At 37.4% G+C, this 24978-nt stretch overlaps 1 protein-coding gene across 2 annotated transcripts in view; it reads right to left on the bottom strand.

The window, feature by feature from the left end:
- The window catches only part of LOC118617067 (interleukin 1 receptor accessory protein), a 148253-nt gene that overhangs the window by 36292 nt on the left and 86983 nt on the right, over nt 1–24978 (bottom strand). For both annotated transcript variants that reach the window (XM_036242589.1, XM_036242590.1), the window contains 2 exons: nt 13524–13809; nt 7025–7211 (listed from right to left, as the gene is read on the bottom strand). In XM_036242589.1, the coding sequence (XP_036098482.1) occupies nt 7025–7211; nt 13524–13809 (473 nt within the window). The remainder of the gene's footprint in view (nt 1–7024; nt 7212–13523; nt 13810–24978) is intronic.

Raw genomic sequence — 24978 nt, 5'->3', positions numbered from 1 at the left:
AATTAGAGGTGGAGGTAATATACCATTTTTTTTTATTTGTTTATCCTCATCCGAGGACGATAGATAGATAGATAGATAGATAGATAGATAGATAGATAGATAGATAGAGAGAGTGTTCGAGTTCAGATAGAGTGGGTGGGGGAGAGAGAGAGAGAAACATTGACATGAAAGGGACACATCAAGTGGTTGCCACCCACACAACCCAACCAGGGCCGGGGACAAACTGCAACTAAGGTACATGCCCTTAGCAGGAACCAAACCCTGGTCTCACCAGACCGCAGGCCGACACTCTAACTGCTGAGCCAAACCAGCCAGGGCAATTTTTAATGATTATACTAAACACAAGGACAACCAGCTTTTTTCAGACTTATCTCCAGAATGATATCCATTCTCCTAAACAGCAGATAGAGCATTTCAGCAGCTGGTATAAATTCAATATTCAATACATCCATTAAAATGGTTCCTCTGATTCTCAGCAAAAAAAAGGGAAAATTTTCTTTGTTTTTATAAGGATCTCTGGGGTGGGGTGGATCAAATACCCAATTACAACAATGAGGAAGAGAAATAATCCAATAATATAAAAGTTAGGATGGCTTGCCATAATTTAAAGCTCAGGTCGCTGAATAAATCTAAGAATAATAGTAAAAAGAACAATAAGATCTCACCTGTATCTTTACTGCTATTTATTCCCAAAGTCCCTATGTGAATAAACAGGCAACCTCCAATTTATACACATGTCGTGTTCCAGAAGTTCTTTCATAAGGTGGCTATTTGAAATGCAGTAAATCACAAACCATGGCTTGCTCTCCAGGCTAGTTACAAAACCTGGCTCATTCAACAAACATTTACTGAACATCAGTTTAACTCACAGGATTGCTGAATTAGAGTGCTATGCATTCTGGGCCCTGAATGAGGAAAAGCTTGCCATGTAAAAGAGAGGAGGAAAGACTATATGACATGCCAAAGAGGAAAATGCAATCCTGCCTCATTTCTCTTGCAGTTATGCAACAAAAAAAAAATTGATTTTTGGTTTCTTCCAATCTCAGTTTTCCTGAGCCCTCTCTGATTTGCCAGGGCCCTCTAGCCACAGATTTCCTTGTTCCACAGCTCATCCTACAACCCAACCTGTGTTCAAAGACTAGCCCACCCTTCAAAGTGTCCTAAGCTTCAGAAGTAAAGACCAGACCACCCTCTCGGTATCATTTCTGGAGAGTATAGGCTTGAAACCAAACAGAACTGGCCTGAAATTCCATATTCTCCCATTATCAGCTAGATTGTTTTTGAGTACATGATATACCACAATGTAAAAGTATGGACTCAATACAGATTGTAGGATTGAATATTGGTTCCTAGCTTGTCACCTTGGGCAAATCTTTTAATCACTCTAGCCTTTATTTTTTTTAACTGTAAAAAGGAAAACACAAGATAACTTACCTTATTTTGAGGGAATTAAGTTAAAGAATTAAAGCATCTGGAAGAATTCCTGTGCTCAATAAATGTTAGCTCTATTGTTTACCTCTCTGAGCCTCTGCTTCATAATCTGTAAAAGGATGACATCTAACTTGAAGGATGATGATTAGTATTATATATAGCATATAAAATCCCTAGCACGATGCATTTTACAAGTAAAATGCAAGAATTGTTCATTTCCTTTTCCTTCTCTCAATTTATCAATTTTCTTCTTTCTGCTAAAAGGAAGCAAATTGCTGAAATGAATTTATATGTCTTTTAACTCTTACACAGTTATTTGTACTACAAAAAGAGGCTATTTCTACAAGGTCAAGGTAGGGAATTCAGTTGATAACAACTGAGAGAGAATTACTCTAGGAGGGCCAAGATAGCTAGGTGGATGCAGGGAGTCGGGGTAGCAGGTAGAAAACATCAGCATTGCTGTACAATGACAGGAGAATGCAGCTACCAAGAACCCTGATTTTGTACCCAAGATGGCAGAACTTTTAGGATTAATAGTTTCAGTCAATTACCCAAAAAGAGAGGAAAAAAAAGCAGTGTACCACATATGAAGAGTGACCTTTCATAGAACAGAAAGGATGGCTGGTTACCTGTTTCTTTTGTCACTTGCACGTTATTGGGTATCTACCATGGTGATGGTTTGCCTATGACTTTTTGCTCAGTCTTCTTTCTAGGCTTTCTGCTTTCATTCACTCCATGAACATTCTCACCAGATTTTGATCTTAGTCCTTAGGGCTGCAACTATCATACAGATTAGTGATTTTCAACTTATGTGCTGCAAGAATTTTCAAAACATGCAAACCCTGACTATTTAGTCAGGGGCACTGGCCTCTTTTTCCTTAGTTTATCAAATGAAAAAAGGACAACAGCCAACACAACAATAGTTGTCCAGTGTGAATGGATCAAAATCATATCTATTTTTTTGTCAAATTGGCAAAAAAATAATGTATTTTTTGGTGTGCCACAGAATTTTATTAAAAATTTTTTTTTTCTTTATTGATTTTAGAGAGAGACAAAGGGAGGGGGGAGAGAGATAGAAACATCAATGAGAGAGAACATCGATTGGCCACTTCCTGCATGCCTCCCACTGAAGATTGGGCACACAATTTGGGCACGTGCCCTGACCGAGAATCGAACCAGCAACCTCTGGGTGCATAGGTCAACGCTCAACCACTGAGCCACACCGGTCAGGTGCCAGAGAATTTTAGAAATTAGTGTATGTGCCATAAGATGAAAAAAAGTTGAAAATCACTGATACAAATGCATCTATTCCTCTGTCCAACTCTGATTTTTCGTCTAAAGCTCCAGATTCACACACCTGTAGCCACTACTACTGTCACTGCCACCTGGATGTCTCTCAGATACCTCTAACTCAACCACATTACCTAAATCCTTCACTTGCTCCCCACAACTGCTCCTCCTTTGCTATTTCATACTTTTGTTAATAGCAGTGACATTAACCAGAAAAAAAAACAGAAATATGGGAATCACTGAAAATACAGAGATGGGTATGGCATAACTTCGCCCTCAAGAAATTATCCATTTCACAGAGTAGAAGCATGTACAGTTCTCCCTGTTCTTAAAACCAACAATAAATTCTCTTTGGCATTCTTGTGGAATATAGAATTCTACATTTCAATAATAATAGAATTCTTATTTATAAATTTGTCAATTAAATTGTGAGATCCTTTGGAAATATGTAGGACAGGACATATATCTCATTCATTACTGTGTTCCCCCAAACCCCTACCAAGGAATACAGTTGATCTATAACTTATATGTGTTAAATGTATACATGAGTGAATGATTATGAAACAATAAAGTAAAAGGTGACATGAAAACAGGCATAAATAAATAGCTGTGGGATTATATGAGGGAAAATTGTATTTAGCTGGAGACAACATGAAACATTTCATGAGGCAATAGAATTTGATCTGTTATAAGGAAGAAAAGAGGACATTCCAGGAAGAGGTAATGCATTAAAAAATGAGAAAATTATTATAGAATATGTAAGAAAATAAAATTAATTTTTTCAGACCATTGAATATACAAAGTATAGAAAAAATAAATAGAGCTAAGAGACCTTGATAACTAGATGAACACATTTTTTATATGGAGGATATATTATACTTATTGAATAAAATTGCTATTACTCTTTAAATCACTTCTTATGATTTTTACTATGAAAAGTTACAATCATAGAGAGAATATAGACTGATTCCCTATACCCATACCTAGCCTCAAAAATACCAATTTGAGTTGTCTTATTTCATCTGTACCCCCTCACTTCAGCCCAAGATTATTTTGAAGCAAATCACAGACATTGCAAAATTTCATTTGTAAATATTTATGTGTATCTCTAAATGACAAGACCCCTTCTGCAACATAACTATAGTGCAATTATCACAATTTAAAATAACAATAATAATTCATTGATGTCATTAATATTCTGTTTAAATTTCCTTGATTTTTTCATAACTTGTTATATAGTTTGTTAGGAAAAAAAAAATGATGTGAGGTTCTTACTTGCAATTGATCTTAAATCTCTCATTTCCTCTTTCCTTCCTTCCCTTTTTCTTAATCACTTTATTATAAAATACAAAATATAAAAATATTCTAAACATATGCATGAGTTAATGAATTATTATAAAGCAAAACCGTTGTTACCACCAATCAGGTCCAGGAATAGAATGTTGCCAGTCACCTTCCATATGCCCTATGTCAACCTCAGCTCTTTACCCGTCGAAGTAGACACTACCTACACTTTCATAGCAAAATCATTTCCTTGTTTTCATTTATGATTCTATCACCCATATGTGCATCCTTAGACACTACAGACCCATCCATTTTTAAACTTGTCTTATATACTTCTTTTAATCAATACATTCCCACATCATGCCTTTGTTTTTCTTACAATTTATCTGTTGAGAAACCCAAGGCATTTGGCATATAGAATTTTTCAGTTTGGATTTTTCTGACTACAAACTCATGGTGCAGGTCACTACATTCTTCTGTTCTCTATACTTCCTGCAAAATATCAGCAGTATCTAAAAGTTTAATCCACTTGGCACAATTATAATTGATATTGTTCTTTCATCAGAAGGCATATATCTGGCTGTTACTCTTCTTGTGATGGTAGCTGTCATTGATGCTTAATGCTTAGATTTATTAACTAAATCACTAGGGGTTACAAGGATTTACTTTTTTTTAAATAGAAACATATTTCTCTGCCCCATTTCATAACACAGTATACATTTCTTACAGGAAAGGCAGAATAAATACTTAATATGTTCCCCTTTACCAGTTTTCAAGGTAAATTGATTTCCTATTATCTTTCAAATGTGACCAATTAAATATTTTAAACTAGGATCATGAATTTATGGATTTAAACTTAATTCACAGGATTTGACCTATTGCAATTAATGTCCTTACCGAAATTCAAATTGTTCCATTTTGGCCAATAGAAAACTCTTCAAGTTGGCGCCTGTCATTCCATTAATAACTTAAACAGGTAGAGACAGATGCTAAAATTTTAATTAGGGTTATAGGATTGTCTATTTTGTCCTTTATTTCTGTCAACATTTTTTCATGCATTTTGAAACACTGTAATTAGGCATATATAATTTTATTATTTTTATGCCTTCCTTATGAACTGACCCTTTTATTATTCTGAAAAGTCCTCTTTATCTCTATTAATACTCATTGTCTTAAAGTCTATTTTATATGATTTTAGTATATACTTCTATCCCTCTTATTTTTGTTCATCATTTAATTTTGATTAAAACTTTTCTTCTGACTTCCTCTTTCTGTTAAAATTAAGACATTATCTATTGTGTTCATTTGCTGTTATGTTCCTCTTAGTTTAGCTTCATTTCTAAAATGACTTTCTTCTAGTTCTGAGTTTTATTATTATTGAATTTTTGTAACTCCAATTTATTTGTTATTCTTTCTCATTTTGTTTCATTTAATGTTTTTAGTTCATTTTTGCAATAGTTGGTTAAAATATGTCCTCTGGCATGCTTTTTTTTGTAGCATGTTATTCTTACTCTCCTTTTTCTTATAATTTTGAATGGTGGATTTTAGCTTGATTCTTCTTGCTACTCACTTTTATGCAAAACTAGTTCTTTTTTCCCCTAAGTTTTATAACCAGGCAAGATTTTCTAACTTCACAGAGATACCTCTCCAAAAATATGGTCTTCAAATTTCCTGACCCTGCTCTGCTGCACCTGTCCTTCTCTTCACTCCTTACCGTGGGGTCAGGCAAAAGTGTGTTTATAGTTGTCTCTCTGGAAAATACAGTATGTAATAAATAGTAATACAAGAACAAAGTCTGTGTTTTGCATACTCACAATTGTAACCTTACTCTTGCCCCGCCTGTATGATCCTGATCTGACCTACTTTTGATTGTACTCCAGCCATTTCCCCTCACTGTGGTGGTGGTTTCACAGAGTTCCAGAGCACTGGACCAATTCCAAACCCTTCAGAATTTCTCACCATAGGCATCTTTGCCTCCCCTTCCCAACTGCAGCTGCTGTTCTTCCATTGGCTCATCACACTTTCCAGAAAGTACCCACTGACTTCTGAGGGCTTCTCTGCTCAGGTCTGCCAGATTCCACATTGCTTCCGACTACTCCTTTTCCCTGTAGACACAGAGTTTATAGGGGCCCTGTCTGCGGTGTGACTCACTTGTTTTATTGAAAGTGATTCTTGTGGATAACTTAACACGGAGTTTTGTTTTACATGCTGTCCAGTTCTTGGCTTTGCCTTATGTGGATATTTGAAGAGATTAAAAAACTATGCTGCTGGCCCTGGCCAGTCTGGCTCAGCAGCTAGAGTGTCAGCCCACAGACCAGAGAGTCCTGGGTTCGGTTCCCGCTAAGGGCATGTACCTTGGTTGCAGTTTGTCCCCGGCCTGTGTGGGTGGCAACCACTCGATGTGTCTCTCTCATGTCAATGTTTCTCTCTCTCTCTCTCTCTCTCTCTCTCTCTCTCTCTCTCTCTCTCTCTCTCCTTCCCACTCTATCTGAAGAAAAATGCAAAAATGTCCTTGGATGAGGAAAAAAAAAATCTATGCTGCTGTCACACGCTCCGCCTTCTAACACTATCATTTTTTATTAAACTCTTCCCAAATCTCTGAGATGTTGAAGGAACCACAGATGGACTGTGTCTATAAATGAGGGCAAAAATACATACAAGTAATAGAATACAGTACTGACTCGTCAAGGAGTTGAAATTCACCAGCTGAATTAGCAGCTTCCGATGTCACTGAGCAGAGAGTGGAAGTGGGCAGCATTTCTCAAATTGTATTTCATAGGAAGTTAATAGAACTAAGGTAGTTTAAGTAGCCCAGTGAATACACTTTAAGGAATGATGAGTTGAGGCAACGTGTTCTCCAGCACTTCCTTTAAAATGTTACAAGGTGAGGAAGCAGTAAAAGATTTGTATAAAGTCACTAAAGAAGATATAGAAATCTGATTAGAAAAATCTGTTTCTACATTAACTCAACAAATAATTATTGCCATTTAGAGGGTAAAATGCTTTCCAATTTTCTTACCATATACCAAGTGACAGTTGGTTTGACACTGGGAGGAAAATATCCATCTGTATTTGGACAAGTGATCTTCTGAATACCATATTCTATATACAGTTTATGCACTGGGACTTTCATGGGAGAATTGAAGCAGCTATCTTTTTGAACAACTTCCAGAGGGAATGCAACTTTGCTGCAATATGTGGTGTTCCTGAAAAGAGAAATATGCAATGAATGGGCACTCGTTTACATTTTTTAAAAAATGTATCTTCATTGTTGAAAGTATTACAGATGTCCCTCCTTTTTTTTTTTTTTTACAATATTGACCCCCTTCTCCCTGCTTTCGCCACCTCCCCCTGCCCCACCCTCCCGCCTTCACCACAATATTATCCATGTCCTTTGGTGATCCATGTATGCATATAAGTCCTTTGGTTTACATTTGTCTTAATACAATAAATACATTAAAATAAGCTAAGTGGCCTGGCCTCTGTGGCTCAGTGGACTGAGTGTAGTCCCATGGACTGAGAGGTGCCGGTTCGATTCCTGGTCAGGGCATGTGCCTGGGTTGAGGGCTGGGTCCCCAGTAGGGGACGTGCAAGAGGCAGCCAACTGATGTTTCTCTCTCACACTGATGTTTCTATTTCTCTCTCCCTTAAAAAAAAATCAATGAAATAAGCTAAGTGAAGTAATGCTAAGTATTGAGACTTCATATGTGCAAGTTCATGTAAAAATTAAATATGGTATGGAGATATTTTCATATCAAATTATATCACAGAATAAAAACACAAAATTAGTTACTATTGATATATTAAAATACTTATTTTTTTAGATATGCTCCTTAACATGCATATGTATTTGTGTGTATTTATATGTGTGTATGTATATGTGTGTGTGTGTGTGTGTGTGTGTGTATGTATATTTAATTTTACCCTTAAAACATTCTCAATAATATTCAGTGCTGAGTACACCATATTAACTCATGGTTGATAATGGTATAAACAACTTTTAGAAAATAAATATGTTTCCAAAATCATTTTATAAAAAGTCTTAGCTTTTGGCCTAGTAATCTTATTTCTGGAAAATTTCTCACATGACAGTTTTATGAAAAATTGGTAATAGGAAGAGCACATATCAAAAATGTCCATCCAGCTCGGCCGATGTGGCTCAGTGGATTGAATGTCGTTCCATGGACTGGGAGGTCCTGGTCCGATTCCCGGTCAGGGCACATGCCCAGGTTGTGGGCTCAAATCCCAGTGGGGGGCATGCAGGAGGCAGCCAATTGATGTTTCTCCCTCACTTTGATGTTTCTATCTCTCTTTCCCTTCCTGTCTCTCTTAAAAAATCAATAAAAACATATTTTAGCCTGGCTGGTGTGGCTCAGTGGTTGAGCATTGACCCATGCACCAAGAGGTCACCAGTTCGATTCCCGGTCAGGGCACATGCCCAGGTTGTGGGCCCAATCCCCAGTTTGGGGGCATGCAGGAGGCAGTCAATCGATGTTCTCTCTCATCAATGTTTCTATTTCTTTCCCCCTCTCCCTTCTTCTCTCTCTAAAACTCAATAAAGAAACAATTAAAAATAAATAAATAAAAACATACTTTAAAAATGTCTATCCAGTGCTATATTAGCAAAGAAAACATTTGAATAAATAATAGAAAAATCTACAAAAAAAAGAAGACTTTAATGAAAAGTATGGTACAATCATTAAAAGCTGTGTACATATCTATAAAAAAATCAAGCATGAAGGAAAACACTAACAAACACATAAAGCTGTTAGGCTGGCTGGAGGGTCGTACTTATGTTTTTAACATCTGCACAGGCTGTTTTGTCTGCTGGAGGACTCTCCTTATCCCATCACCTCACCTTTCACAAGGAAGTCTTATATGTGATCCTCTATGCACCCTAAATTAGATCTCTACTTCTCTGAGCTCCTCAAACATTTCCTTGTGTTCATTTGCTGTTATGTTCTTCTTGCTTTATCACAGTTCAAACAAGGGCATGACCAAGTATGTTTTCTTGCATTCCTTGCATCTTGTACAGTATCTAACCTTTCAGTAGATGTTGAATAAAGATTTGTGAAAATGAATGGGATAGCTGTAAGACTTGTGTGTACATACAGGAAAACAATGAAGGAAACATAAATAATAAAAATAAGTGATTTTGGGGGTGATGAGTAAATGAGCCCAACCTTTTAATAATTTCTATTTAAGGTGTCAAACACGTATTAGATCCTCAAGAACTCACAAATGAAGACTAAATACAATAGAAGGTGTGGGTACGCATTCCCTTCACCAAGATGGAAGGAGAAAGTACATAAAGATGGCTTATGACAATGATAATAAGGTAGAAAGGGAAAGTGGCAGGCATGATCTCTACCAACAAATAACAAAATGTCTACCAGATAAAAGTATTGTATAGATGGAAGTTATAGAAGGTAAATTTCAACTTAATAAGATACATTTTCTGATTTTTTTTTTTTTTTTTTTTTTTTTTTTTTTAATCCTCATCCGAGGACATTTTTCCATTTTTTGTACAGATAGAGTGAGAGGGAGAGAGAGGAAGAGAGAGAGAGGGAAACATCGATGTGAAAGGGACACATCGAGTGGCTGCCACCCGCACGACCAACCAGGGCCGGGGACAAACTGCAACCGAGGTACGTGCCCTTAGCGGGAACCGAACCCGAGTCTCTCAGGACCGCAGGCGGATGTTCTAACCGCTGAGCCAAACCGGCCAGGGCCATTTTCTGATTTTTTAAAAAGGCAATGAACAGTGATTGGGATGACATTTCCAGCTCCAAACAAAGAAATCTAGATGTCATCTTAATAGGGGTATTAAAGAAAGAATATAAGAAGTAAAATCCTAGAAGTTGAATCTTAATCTGATGACCTCAAAGACAAGAAGTGTTGGCAAGGATGTGCAGAAAAGGGAACCCTCGTGCACTGTTGGTGGAAATGCAGATGGGTGCAGCCACTGTGGAAAGCAGTATGGAGTTATCTCAAGAAACTAAAAATGGAACTGCCTTATGATCCAGCCATTCCATTGCTGGGAATTTATTCAAAGAAACTCAAAACACTAATTCAAAAGAATATATGTATCCCTAATGTTCATTGCAGCATTATTTACAATAGCCAAGATTTGAAAGAAGCCCAAGTGTCCATTAGTAGATGAGTGGATAAAAAAGTTGTGGTACATTTACACAATGGAATACTACTCTGCTACGAAAAAGGAAGAAAATTATATCCTTTTCAACAGTGTGGATGGATCTGGAGAATATTATGCTAAGTGAAATAGAGAACAGGTAGACTGCTCTGGTTGTGGGGCTATTGGGGTTGGTGGAGGGACTGACCAAAGATAAAAGAGAGAACTCATGGACATGAACAACAGTGTGGTGATTTGGGGGAATGGAGGGGGTAGGTGGAGGTGGAAAAGGGCACAGAGAGGATAAATGGTGATGGGGGGAAAAAGACAGCAGGCCCATAATTTCAGTAGTTCAGTTTGTCTTTCTCAGTTTAGGAATCACCTCAGGACAATGAGAAGTGCCTGGTGCCCCAACCAGACAAGTTTGATTTTAAACTTTTCTTTAGACACATAGAAAATAGTAAGGTAAACTGCAGAGATAATCTGAAAATTATTAAATAACATTAAAGGTATACTTAGGCCTTAACAGCCATGCACATCTGCTCCTGTAACGTCAGAGAAGGTTAGAAAAGTTTGGCGAAGAGCTCTAGACAAGTAGATGCTTGCTGAGAACAAGGAAATAGAGATACAGAAGCATTAGAATGCACAGTGGAGACCAGAAAGCTACCCATGACCTCTTCCCAGTTATTTGCTCAATTCCATGTGGGAATGTTAAATGGATTAACAACGATCAAAAATGGAAAGGAGCTCAAAGAGCATTTAGGTTGACTTTCTTGTGCAAATATATAGATACCAAAGCTCACAGACATGGGCTGATTTGGCGATGGTCACCAGCTAAGCAGTGGCAGAACTGGGATGGGAGCCTAGGTTTCTGTCTTCTCATCCAGTGCTCTTTCCACTAAAATACTGTATAACCTTTCCCAGAAAGTATTAGGATATAAATAACGGGCACATGAACTATTCCAGGTCCCTTCCACAGCCCACACACCAGTTTGGAGTCCACTGCAATAAAATTCAACAGTCCTGTGAAAGCCTCAGGAGGGCCTTCAGAAGTTTGAGGGACTCCCAAGGCCATCATGACCAAAATGTGTTTCTGTGATAGAGTGAGGTCCTTCTTCACTTAACCATTATAGAGTGTAAATTTATCAAAGCATAGTCCTAATTCTCCATCAGAGGACAGTCAACACCCACGAGAGACGGGGCATTCAGAAGAAGGTCTGGGGCTGCCTATTGTTCTGTTTCGTAATTCTAAATGGTTGTACTTTGTTTTTCAGCCTTATTGTTACAGACAAAATAGTGTCCTGCCAAAATTCCTATGTTGAAGACCTACCTCCCAGTACCTCACAATATGGCTGCAGTTGGGGATAAGTCTTGAAAAACATAATTAAGGTCAAATGAGGTCCCATGGGTAGGCCCTAGTCCAATGTGACTGATGTTCTTATAAGAAGAGGAGATAAGACTGGTGCAGCCACTATGGAAAACAATATGGCGTTTCCTCAAAAAATTAAAAATTAATCTGTCATTTGACCCAGTGATCCCACTTCTAGGAATATATTCTAAGAAGCCTGAAACACCAATCAGAAAGAATATATGTACCCCTAAGTTCATAGCAGCACTATTTTCAATTGCTAAGATCTGGAAACAGCCCAAGTGTCCATCAGTAGATGAGTGGATAAAAAAACTGTGGTACATATATACAATGGAACACTATGCAGCTGTAAGAAAGAAAGATCTCTTATCCTTTGAGATGACATGGAAGAATCTGGAGAGCATTATGCTAAGCAAAATAAGTCAATCAGAGAAAGTGAATGATCTCACTTATTTGTGGAATATAATGAACAAAATAAGCTGATGAATAAAATAGACCCAGAGACACAGAAAGGAGTATGGTTCAGACTAACAGACCTCAGAGAAGGGGGCCAGCGGGGATGGATGAGATAAACCAAACAACTTATATACATGTAAGCATAACCAATGGACATAGACAACAATGCTGAGGAGTTGGGAGGGCAGAATGGGGAGGAGGGTGTCTATGGGGGAAAAAGGAAAAACATCTGTAACAAAATTAAATTAATAAAAATTGAAAAAAAAAAAAAAGAAAGAAAGAAAGAAGAGGAGATAAGGACAGAGGGGACACCATGTGAAGCCATAGAGAAAATACGCCCACCAACAAATCAAGGAAAGATGAATGAAACCAACCCTGCCAATACCTTGATCATGGAATTCTAGCCTTCAGAACTGTGAGAAAACACATTTTTTGTTGTTTAAACCACCCAGTCTGTGGTATTTTGTTATGGAGCCCTAGAAAACCAATGTACTTATTAAAGAGTAGGAAATAATGTTAAAAAAACAACAACAACAACGACTCATAACACAGACGAGAATTTAAAAATAAAGTAAAGCCCTTTGGCTAGTTTGGCTCAGTGGTTAGAGTGAGCCAAAGAATCGCAGGTTTGATTCCGGTCAAGGGCACATTCCTTGGTTGTGGTTTGGTCCCCGGCCCTGGTCAGAATCATGCGGGAGGCAACCAATCGATATGTCTCTCTCTTTCTCTCTCTCTCATCCTCTCCCACTCCATCTGAAGATTAATATCCTTGGTAAGGATTTAAAAAAAAAAATTAAATAAAGCTTGGAAGCAAAAAGAAACCTTGGGGAAAAAAGTAGCCAAAGAACTAAGCTTTAATATGATTATTTTCCAGAGGGGCCTCAGTTTAATTTTTTTTTTTCAGAGCAATAACAATTCGTAGTAAAAGAAAAAAGTAAGTATAGTGTGGAATAAAATGCAAAATTTACATGAACTTTCAAGGAAAAAGTGGGCTTGAAAGAAATTTTGCATAATGATAGGGTGCTCTGGAGTCTATTCTTAGATTCCCAGGGATACGGTGTCTGCTTCTTAGGGGAATTTTGGTAAAAGTGTTTGAAAAGCATTGTTCTAAATACATTTGATACCTCTCAAATATTCTTTCTTTGTAAAAGGCATCTGGGGGTTTTATTCTGTGCCAGGCACTTTGAAAAATGACAGTAACAGATACAAATGCGTCCTTCTCCCTGCCCTGCTTATTGTAAGAATAGATGTCTCCAGGTGGGTCCGCAGTGTAGGCAGGTTCTGATGTCAGGAAAGAGGACACATCAACAAGGCTCTACCTTTAGACAACCTTGATACATGTCAGGGTTTGAAAAGTAACCACCTACGAAGAATGGTCTCAGCAGCACAACCATTTTCTCCTCACACATCTTTCAGCCAAGCTTAGTTAACCCACTGAAGTGAAGTGTTAACTCTTTCTAGATGCATCCTTCCCCTCCCCAGCTTCATTGCACATGCATCATCTGGAGAAAGGCCTAAGGATTAAAGAAAAGAGAAGGTCACCACCAAAAATCAGACTACCTTAACATGCAGGTATAGTTGCCTGTGTCATTGAGCAGGGTGGGCCGGAACCAGAGAACATCTTTCTCCTTACTAATGCGGTTCTCAGGGAGGCGGAAGTTAATTGGTTCCTCAAGGTCCCGGTCCTGCCTAGTCCAATACCAGATCAGAGTAAGGCCAGCGGAATGGGCTGTGCTGTAGTTATATTTCAAGAAGTGTTCAAAGAGTGGGCACTTGATGCGAGCTGGCTCATCTTCAAACACTTGGATTTGCCTCATGGTATCTAGCCCCCAGTCATCGCAGCGCTCTGGAACAACCGAAAAAAGAGGAAAGGCAGGTGAGTCACCTCACATTCAAGGCCTCCAGGGATACCCAGCACTCCCCAGGAACCTCCTTCTCTAGTCATCGTCAATCATCTTTCTTTAATAACTATACACAGTAGGCACCTGTGGAGGGAAGAAATGACTTTTCCCTACTCCCTTATCATTTTCTGACTATCTCTTGGATAACAGTTTAATAGCTTGATCTTATTGAGCTCTAAAAAATATGGGGGAGAATCTCACCTGATAAAGAAATCACTTAGGGATCTCAGTGGGGCTTGGATCTCAGCTGTTACATCCCACTCCCTTCTCATTTGGAAACTGAAACATGCCACTGTATACAAGAAGGATCCTTTATTCATTCATTGAGTGTTTAATAAATATCTACCATGGGCCCCTTCAGCTTAGTTAAGCTCTGGAAGTACAATGGTGGGCAAGACTTCATTGAACTGACAGTGGAGTGGGCAAGATAAACAGAAACAGAATATCTTAAGTACTATTTTACAACCACGATAAGTGCTAAAAAGTGCATGGTGTTATGAGAGCATCTATATTCATAATAACTGGAAATCTGTGCTAGTGTCGCTCAGCCATGCAATAAATAAAATATTACACAAATGGTAAAAAGGGAAAAACATAAGTCATATGGCTCTTTGATTCCTCTGGGGACAGAGGAGGTTCTCCTCAGGGTCCTTACATTTGGGGTGCCGTCTGTGCTATCTATTAAGAGTACATGTGAGCCACACTTGGGAGTTTAGATACACTAGTGTCTACTGGATACCGCATTGGACAGCAGGGCTTCAGACCTCCAGGAGTCAAGAAATTTCAGCAACACTCACTGGGGAACAAAGGTGCTATCATTTCAATGATTCTGAGTCAAATAAATTCATAATGTCCTTTATAATTTATATTTTATAATGAAAAGTAATCACTTGTGCATACAGAAAAAAAATGATAATAAATGACTTTTTTAAAAGAATGATATAAGAATGGAGGGCTCTAGATCACACCATATGGAGGCAAGAACAGAGAGGCCGGGGTGACAGAGTATCAAAGGCCCAAAGCAACCACCTTTAAATAGTTTACTTTCTTCCTTGCAACCTTTACATACATACATACACATGAATATGTATATGTATGTGTGCATTTTTAACTATATGATATTCTACACTTTTCAGCTGACATTTAAACTTTTCATCCTAAGTATAACAATGAGAAAGAATATACTTAATGCCATATTTTAAGTAATGACCTTTTAAGATATACCCACTTTGTAATTGCAGCCAATGAAATAGTGACTTGCCATATACCAATATCCACCTAAAAATATGTTGGGAAGTTGAATTTTGTTATAATTATAATATACACAATTAAAATAATATATATCTTCAACTTTATAAGTAATTATTAAATATAAAGTATAAAATTATATTAGAAATCATCTCTTGATAATGATCTGTATGAGCTATTTTTGAATGAGAGGATTGAGGCATTATTTGAAGATGTTTAATGTATATGTAGCATTGAGAAAACTTATCCATGGCCAAAAACAAAAGGAATTTACTTCTGGCAAGGTTATTTAGTCTTTAAACTCCTTCAGAGGTTTATGCCCCATTTACATTTTTGTCATCAAAAATTATCATTTGACATCTCTAGAAGATAAAGTTTTAAAAGCCAGACCTAATTCACACCCTTCCCTATATCCACATCCTTTGCAATTTTATGCTATGAATCTTCTAATCAAGGAGAGTCTATTTTCCCATACCTTGGATCTGGGCGTTCTTGTGACTTACACTGACCAACAGAATGTAGCAAAGGTGGTTTTGTGTCGATTCCAAGCCTAGAATCTATACGCTTTTTTCTTTTTCTTTTGAGACCTTGATGCCCCCATGAGAAAAGGCTCAGTGTTATAGACCTAATGTTTGTATCCCCTCCCCCAAAATTCATATGTTGAGACCCTAATGTGATGATTTTTTAGGTGGGACTTTGTGAAGTAATTAGGCTCTGAAGGTGGATCCCCCACTGCGAGATTATTGTTTGTAGAAGAAGCGTTAGCGCCCTCTCTCCTCTCTCCCCTCTCCCTCTCTCTGTTACCTGAAGACAAAGCGAGAAGGTAGCTCATTGCAAACTGGGAAAATAGCTCTCGCCAGACACCTACTCCGTCAGTGCCTTGATCTTGGAATTCTCAGCCTCCTGAACTGTAATAAATATTTGTTGTTTAAACCACCAATCTATAGTATTCTTTTAACAGCAGCCAGAACTGACGAAGATGCCCAGGAAAGCTTACTAGTAAATAAGAGACCACCCGGAGTAGAGCTGAGGCACCGCGCCGGCGGCTGGCCCGCCTCCACCAGCATGCTGTCTGGTCTTTCACAGATGAGCCCAGATGCAAGGCAAGCCTAGCCGATCACCCCAGCCAAGCTTCTGTTAGCAGAACTGCCCAGGCCACCTCCAGTCTCATGAGAAAAACACACGTGTAACAAACAAAATGAGGTTTGTCAGTAAAGTTTATGGTTGGTTGTTCAGCAATATTTTGGGGACGGCAGATAACTGATAGAATAACTAAATTAGGGGCTACTTTAAGTTTTATAAAAGTAAAGCATTTGAAGCTTTATGACTTGCAGAAGGATTTGTAAGTAATAAATCCCTAAGTAAATATTAGATCTGGGAAGTTTAATAAACCGATTTTTCTAAGATTCAACAAATTGCTACTACTTCTAATTGCTTTCATTTAGAAACACCTTTTTAAAATCCAATATACAGAGAAAGAACTGTGAGATCAAAATTTTGTTCACATCAGTACAAGCTTGATAACAAAATCTTTTTATAAAACATCTACCTTATCACAGTCTTTAAATTATTTTCAGTAAAACTGTAAAATTGCAGAATTAGCTCATTCAATTTATAGAAAATTACAACCATAGCTTTTCGGATATATATATCAGACTGTATACATGCCTCCAATTTCATTCTTTTCTGAAACTCCACAAAAACTAAAATTATTTTAAAGATATTCCCCCAAGTAACAGCAAGAATAGGAGAAAAGATAACAGCAACATCAAAATGAACACGTGGTAACCAGTTTATCCATTTAAAATGAAAAATCCTAAATCAGCTGGGAGAAGCTGGAGAATAAACCAATTGGCAATAGAGAATACAGAAAAGACTGAGGAGGAACTACCCGCAGCAATATAAAAAAAATCATTGGTGCTGTCTACCAATATTTCTGGGTTCTCTTCCTAGGCATATTGTACAATTGTACTTGCAGGGATGGGGAACATCTGGCCCTTGGGCTGAATAAGGCCCGCAAAATCAATACCAGGTAATATCACACGCCTGACCAAATATAGCAGGCTGATTTTTTAGCTAATAATTTTGTATGGCCTGTGAATGATGTTATAAACACCCAAATGGCCCTGGGCAGAGAAAAGGTTCCCCACTAAGTAAGGATAAGCCATTTTAAGGACCAGCGTATATTTCAGCCTGTTCCCTTCCCTTCTGCCTTGGCAAATATGAGAGTCCCTTAGCTTGGACCCCCTGATATGGGTGATATATAGCAGAGCTTTGTTATACTAAGCCCCAGAAAATAGGGATTTGCTTTTTTACCGATATGAATAATTTATTCAATCCTGGCAAATACAATCAGTTGCCTCAAAAATGAGGACACAGCAGAGGGTGGTGAAATAAGGAGACTCAGATACAAGTTCCATCAAATGTGCGCTCCTTTGTGTGGGCCCCACTGGAACTAGCACTCAGTAACCCTTCCCTCTCAGCCCCAAGGTGAAAGTCGCGAGATCCTTTTCTCTTTTACCAACCAGGCGAAAGAATGAGTGAATTTGTTAAGGGAAATGACTAGCTTCAGAAGATCTAACACTCTTAATATTAGTGGTTCATTAACAAATTGCACAGCCACAGCATCGAACAGAAAAGCTCAAGATTAATAAGCCGCACACTCGTATGTATAATTTATAATTTTCTTTTATTTTTTCATTAGAGTTTACATTCAATAATATTTTGTATTACTTTCAGGTGTACAGCAGAGTGGTTAGACAATCATGTAATTTACAGAGTGGTTCCCTGGATATTTCAAGTACCTACCTGGCACCATATATAGTTATTAAAATATTATTGACTATATTCCCTAGGCTGTGCATTACATCTCTGTGACTATTTTGTGACTATCAATGTGTAGTTCTTAATTCCTTCACCTTTTTCAGCCTCCTCCCAACCCCCCTTATATCTGGCAAATATCACAGTCTGTTCTCTCTCTGAGTCTGTATCTATTTTTCTTGTTCATTTATTTTGTTCTTTAGATTCCATATATAAGTGAAATTACATGGTATTTGTCTTTCTCTGTCTGACTTATTTCATTTAGCTTAATACTCTCTAGGTCACTCCATGCTGTTGCAAATGGTAAGATTTCATACTTTATTATGAACGAGTAATATTCCATTGCATATATGTCTATCACTACTTTTTATCTATTTGTCTATTGATGGCTTCTTGGATTGCTTCCATATTTTGGATATTGTAAACAAAGTTGCAATGAACAAAGGGGTGCATACCTTTTTTCGGATTATTGTTTTAGATTTCTTAGAATACCCAGTAGTGGAATTGCTAGGTCATAAGGCAGTTACATTTGTAATTTTTTGAGGAAATTCTATAATGTTTTCCACAGTGGCTGCACTAATTTACAATCTCACCAACACTGCAGGATGGTTCCCTTTTCTCCACATTCTCCCCAGCACCTGTTGTTTGTTGATTTATACTGATAGTCAATCTGACAGGTATGAGGGGATATCTCGTGCTTTTAATTTGCATTTCTCTGATGATTAGTGATTTTGAGCATCTTTTCATATGTCTATTGGCAATCTGTATGTGCTCTTTGGAGAAGTATCTATTCAGGTCCTCTGCCCATTTTTTAATTTGATTGTTTGTTTGTTTGGCATTGAGTTGTATGAGGTCTTCATAAATTTTGCGTATTAACCCCTTATCAGATATCATTGGTGAATACCTTTCCCCATTCAGTAGGTTGCCTTTTGTTTTTTGTTGATGGTTTTCTTTGCTGGGCAAACATTTTTAGTTTGATGTAATTCCATTTTTTTTTCCTTTGGTTTCCCTTGTACAAGAGAAATGTCAAAATTTGCTGCCTATGTTTTCTTCTAGGATTTTTATAGTTTTGAGTCTTATTTGAGTCTTTAATTCAGTTTGAGTTTAATTCTTGTATATGGTGTAAGAAGGTGTTTAAATTTTTGCATGTATCTGTCCATTTTTTCCAACACCATTTTTATTTCTATTTATTTATACAATTTTAAAAAGATTTTTTAAATTTTTTTAAATTAATTTATTTTTGTTACAGATGTTTCTCCTTTTCCCCCCACTGATTCCCCCCTCCCCCTCCCTCCCTGCCCTGTCCCCAGCTTTGTTGTCCATGTCCACCGTTGTTCATGAGAGGGAGGGAGGGAGGGAAGGACGGAGGGAGGGAGAGGGATGGAGATGAAACATCAATTGGCTGTCTCCTGCACATTCCCCACCAGGGATCTAGCCACAGCCTTGGCATGTGCCCTGACTGGGAATTGAACCAGCAATCTTTTGGTGTACAGGTCAATGCCCAACCAACTGAGCCACACTGGCCAGGGCAAATAGACTGTCTTTACCCCATTGTTCTTGCCTCCTCTGTCATATATTAATTGACCATATAGGAGTGGACTTATTTCTGAGCCCTCTATTCTATTTGTTTTTATGTCAGTACAATGCTGTTTTGAGTACTATAGCTTGTTTGAGTACTATAGCTTGCACTATAGTTTGACATTAGGTACCCTTATACCTCCAACTTTGTTCTTCTTTCTTAGTGTTGCTGTGGCTGTTCCAATCTTTGTGGTTCATATATATTTTTGGATTATTTGTTCTAGTTCTATGAAAAATGCCATTGGTATTTTAATATAATTGTGTTGAATCTATACATTGCTTTAGGTAGTATGGACATTTTAACAATATCGATTCTTCCTATCGATAAGCACAGTGTATGCTTCCATTTATTTATATCTTCTTCAATTTCTTTCTTCATTGTCTTATAATTTTTTGAATATAGGTCTTTTACCTCCTTGACTAAATTTATCCCTTGGTTTCTTTTTGATACAATTATAGATGGAGTTGTTTTCTAAATTTCTTTTCTGATAGTTCATTACAGGTATATAAAAATGCAGCCAATTTCAGAATCTTTATTTGGTATCCTGCTAAATTTCTGAATTCATTTATCATTTATAGTAATTTTTTTTGGTAGAATCATTAGGGTTCTCTATATGTAGCATCATGTCATCTGAAAATAATGCCAGTTTTACTTCTGCCTTTTCAATTTGGATGCCTTCTATTTCTTCTTGGTGTTTGACTGCTGTGGCCAGGAATTCCAGTAGCACGTTGATTAAGAGTGATGAAAGTGAACATCCCTGTCTTGTTCCTGATTTTAAGGGAAACACTTTTAGTTTTTCCCCTTTGAGTATGATGTTAGCTTTGGGTTTGTTAATTATGGCTCTTATTATGTTGGGGTATGTTCCCTCTATCCCCAGTTTCCTGGGAGTTTTTATTGTAAATGACTGCTGAATTTTGTCAAGTGCTCTTTCTGTATTTATGGATATGACCATACAATTTATTTATTTATTTATTTTTATCCTCACCCGAAGACATCTTTTCCATTTTTTGTTCAGATAGAGTGGGAGGGAGAGTGAGGAAGAGAGAAAAACATCGATGTGAAAGGGACACATCGGGTGGTCACCACCTGCACTACCCAACCAGGGCCAGGGACAAACAGCAACCGAGGTACGTGCCCTTAGCGGAAATCGAACCCGGGTCTCTCTGGACCGTAGGCCTACGCTCTAACCGCTGAGCCAAACCAGCCAGGGTGATTTTTTTTTTTTTTTTTAATTCTCACCCGAAGATATTTTTCCATTGATTTTCAACCAGCCAGGGCTGATCATATGATTATTATCCTTCATTTTGTATATGTGGTGTATTATGTTAATTGATTTGTGATTGTTGAACCAAACTTGCATCCCAGGAATAAATCCCACTTGAAAATGGTATATGATCATTTTAATGTGTTGCTAAATTTGGTTTGCTAATGTTTTGTTAAGGATTTTTGCATCTATGTTCATCAGGAATATTGGCTTATAATTTTCTTTCTTTGTAGTGTCTTTATCTGGTTTTGAAATCAGGATAATGCTGGCCTGATAAAATGAGCTTGGGAGTTCTCCCTCCTCTTAAAACTTTTGGAATAGCTTTAGAAGGATAGGTGTTAGCTGTTTTTTGAATGTTTGCTAAAATTCACTTGTGAAGCCATTTGATCTAGGACTTTTTTTTATTGGGAGTTTTTTGCGTTTTTTTTTTTTACTGCTTTGATTTCATTGGTTGTAATCAGTCTGTTCAGATTTTCTGTTTCTTCTTGATTCAGCCTTAGAAGATCACATTTAGAATTTTCAGCCAGTTTCTTCTTCTTTTTTTGAAAAGATGTTTTCATTGATTTTTTTTTTTTTTAAGAGAGGAAGGGAGAGAGAGATAGAAACATTGATGTAAGAGAAACATCAATCAGCTGCCTCCTACACATCCCCTGCCAGGGATCAAGCCTGCAACCTGGGCATGTGTCCCGACTGGAATTAAACTGGGACCTCTCAGTTCATGGGAGGATGCTCAACTCACTGAGCCACACCAGCTGGGCTCAGCCAGCTTCTTAATCACTTCTTATAAATGAACAGAGAGCCCCAGAACACATTTGAGAAAATCCTCAACCATGAAAGATAAGATCCAAATGAACAACGTAAAAGAAACTTTGAGAAAACCAAGATTATTTATTAACATCCTCTGAGAAATAGGGAACTACAGTATTCATGAAGCAAGAACAGGATGATATAACAAAGAAATATTCAGTGTGAATAAAGCTCATTAAAATTAAAAATGATTTCAGAACGTTAATACTTAATAAATGCATTGTTTCACAGTTAAAGTTGAGGATTTTCTTAAAAGAAGAGTAAAAAGAGATTAAAAAAAAGACAAGAAAATTAGAAAACCAGTCCAGGAGTCTCAACATCTCAATAATAAGAGCCCCAAAAGAAAAGAAATTAAACAAACAAAAAAACAGAAAGAAGAAAATTCTCAATTAACTAATTCAAAGGAATTTCAGAACTAAAATACATAACCTTCTAACCTTAGAGGACCTGTTAATTCCCATAGAACAGTGGATGAAAAGAGACTTAGACCACAAAAATATTTTTTTTAACTAGACAAAGGAAAGATTATACAAACCACCAGAGAGAAAGAAAGCGGGGAAGGGGGAGGGTTATATACAAAAGCCCAGATATTAGAATGGTTTTGGAACTCTCAAAAACAGACTGTAAACTGGAAGAAAATGAAGTAATTCACCTAGCGGAAAATTATTTCCAATCTTGTCTCTAAACCCAATGAGACAATCGAATGTAAAAGTAACATTTTTAGACAAATAAAGACCAAGCAATATGATATTCCATGTGCTCGCCATCAGGAAGCTTCTGGGGGATGTTTACCACCAAAACGAGAGAAAAAAAATCAACGAAGAGGAAAATACAGGTTCAAGGAGTAGACGTTCAAGGAGTAGAGATCCAATCTGAGAAAGAGGGGTGGACCCATGGAAAATGGTGAAGGAGACCCAGGATAATAGCTCTGAGCAGGGCTCAGTGATCAGTGTAAGAAGGAAGAAATGGAAAGGTCACAAAAAGAAAAAAAACAATTTGTAACTGATCGATTATCTGATTAGATTACCAATGTAGAAAATTATGCTGAAAGACAACTGAAAATTAAGGAAACTGTCACTAAAAGATATAAATTAAAGTAAGCATATGAAAGCAACGCCATTGATAACTTCCAAAAGTAAGGAAAGTAACATAACCACAGTTCACTAATATGTAAAGACATATTAACTAAACAATTATTAATTAAACCAAATATTGTAATACTATTATATAGAGAGGAATGGGTAGAGAAAGAAGGAATAGTAGTTTAAGAGAGAGAATCCTCATTTTCCGTAATTCAAAAAAGTGACAAAATAATACCTAAATGAAAGATATAAATTTACATAAATTGGTTAGTAAAATATAAAATGGAAATATTAGAAGAAATATATAAAATAATTTAAAAAACGGTTACCTCTGAGGAAGACAACGGGTGTGGAAAAATTAAGGCAGAACTAATATAGTTATATTGGTATTTTAATATATTTGCCTTAAAAAATACTTCTGTGTATGATTTGCTTTAAAAATAATTAAAATATTAATAAGAAAAAATGATGGGAGAAAGGAAGGAAGGAAACATCTAGTATGTCATACACTTGGCAAAGCCATTCTAGGTGTCAAACTATCCTAATCATATCTACTTTGTGTCAGAAAAAATATCAATTTCATGTTCAATTCCAAAAATTGTATTACTGCACACTGGCATGACAGTCATTCGCTTTTGAATCACCGTGCATAGTGTAAAAGAGAGAGAGAGACAGACAGTTGGGCAGCTGATGGAGTTTGGAACTTCACCATATTAACTTTGTTTTCTGGATGTAATGAGATGCCACTGCCTTCTATATTTCGTTAAAAAAATATTCTTTATGCAGTTCCCAAATGCACCTCTCTCAAACCTCTAAAGTATCTGTTCCAGTATGAATGATGGTAGAGGCAAGGCCACTCTACAATATATCTCAATTCAGATCACCCCAGCTGGGGCGCACAGACCACAGTTCCCATGTCGTGACTCATGCTTAACAGGACCACTGATAAACTGGAGAGAAAGAGGAGGCCTTTCTGGAGTGAATGGTATCTTGATTAAAGGAGACTTTCTGTCACTTTGTTTGGTCTTGGGGGTCGTTATAGCACTGGGCAATAATTAACGGTAAGATAGATGGGAAGTGACAAGTGGGTGGTTTTGTAAAGTAGGGGAGTGCTGACTGTAAAATGGAAGATGGGAAAGGAGAGCTAGTATGATCTCTCAACCACTCAGACAGACTAATTTAGAAAGAAGTATGAAGTGGGAGTGTGGTGATTATTAGGGTAGACTGTGGCAGAGACTGGCTAAATTTTTATTAATCCTGTTTTTTCTTCCTTGGCCCATATGAAAACTACATATCCTTAGCAATGGGGTTGAGGCCATGTGATTTAGTTCTGGCCAGAGATGCTGTGCAACCTCTAACTCCGAGCATAATCTCTGGTGCTTTCTCTTGCCCTTAAATGGAGACCCTGAAGGCCAGAATTGTTTGAAAAGGGTAGCGTCAAAAGACGGAAGGAGCCTGGATCCCTGCCATTGCTCAAAGCAGAGATGCTCAGATGCTCTCACTTCCAAAGGGCTGTAACTGAGTGAAAAGTAAACCTCTGTAGTGTTAAGCCACTGTGTTTTGGGGGATATTCATTATAGTAACTAGTATTGCCTGTCTTGACTAATAAACGCAGAATTTTCTTTCACAAAGTAACTTAATAATTCAAAACCAGACACTTTTAAAAATGGCATTGACTTTAAATACAGATAAATGACCAAGGTTTTTGGACAATACCATAGACTTAATATTTTGTTGTTGTTGTTACAGATGTTTCTCTTTTTTTTTCCACCATTGACACCCTCCTCCCAATCCTGCCCCCCCGCCCCCAGCATTATGGTCTATGTCCTTGTTTACACATACACGTGTAAAAGTTCTGTGGCTCATCTCTTCCCTCCCCCACATCCATATCTCCTGAGGTTTATCAGTCTGCACCCACTTCCATGTCTCTGGGTTTATTTTGTTCCTCAGCTTGTTTTGTTCATTATATTCCACAAATAAGTGAGTTCATGTGATATTTGTCTTACTCTGAATGGCTTGTTTTGCTTAAGATAAGACTCTCCAGGGCCTTCCATGCCATCTCAAAAGATAAGAGATCTTCCTTTCTTATAGCTGCACAGTGCCCACTCATCTATTAATGGACACTTGAGCTGTTTACAGATCTCAGCAATAGTAAATAGTGCTGCTATGAGCATAGGGGTACATATATTCTTTCTGATTGGTGTTTCAGGCTTCTTAGGGTATATTCCTAGAAGTGGGATCACTGGGTCAAATGGCAGTTCAGTTTTTAATTTTTTTGAGGAAACACTATAGTGTTTTCCATAGTGGCTGCACC

This window comes from Molossus molossus, unplaced genomic scaffold (genome assembly GCF_014108415.1).
Source record: "Molossus molossus isolate mMolMol1 unplaced genomic scaffold, mMolMol1.p scaffold_m16_p_5, whole genome shotgun sequence".
Classification (NCBI taxonomy): Eukaryota; Metazoa; Chordata; class Mammalia; order Chiroptera; family Molossidae; genus Molossus; species Molossus molossus.
Note: the sequence above shows the minus strand (reverse complement) of the source record. Positions and strands in the feature narration are given on the sequence as shown.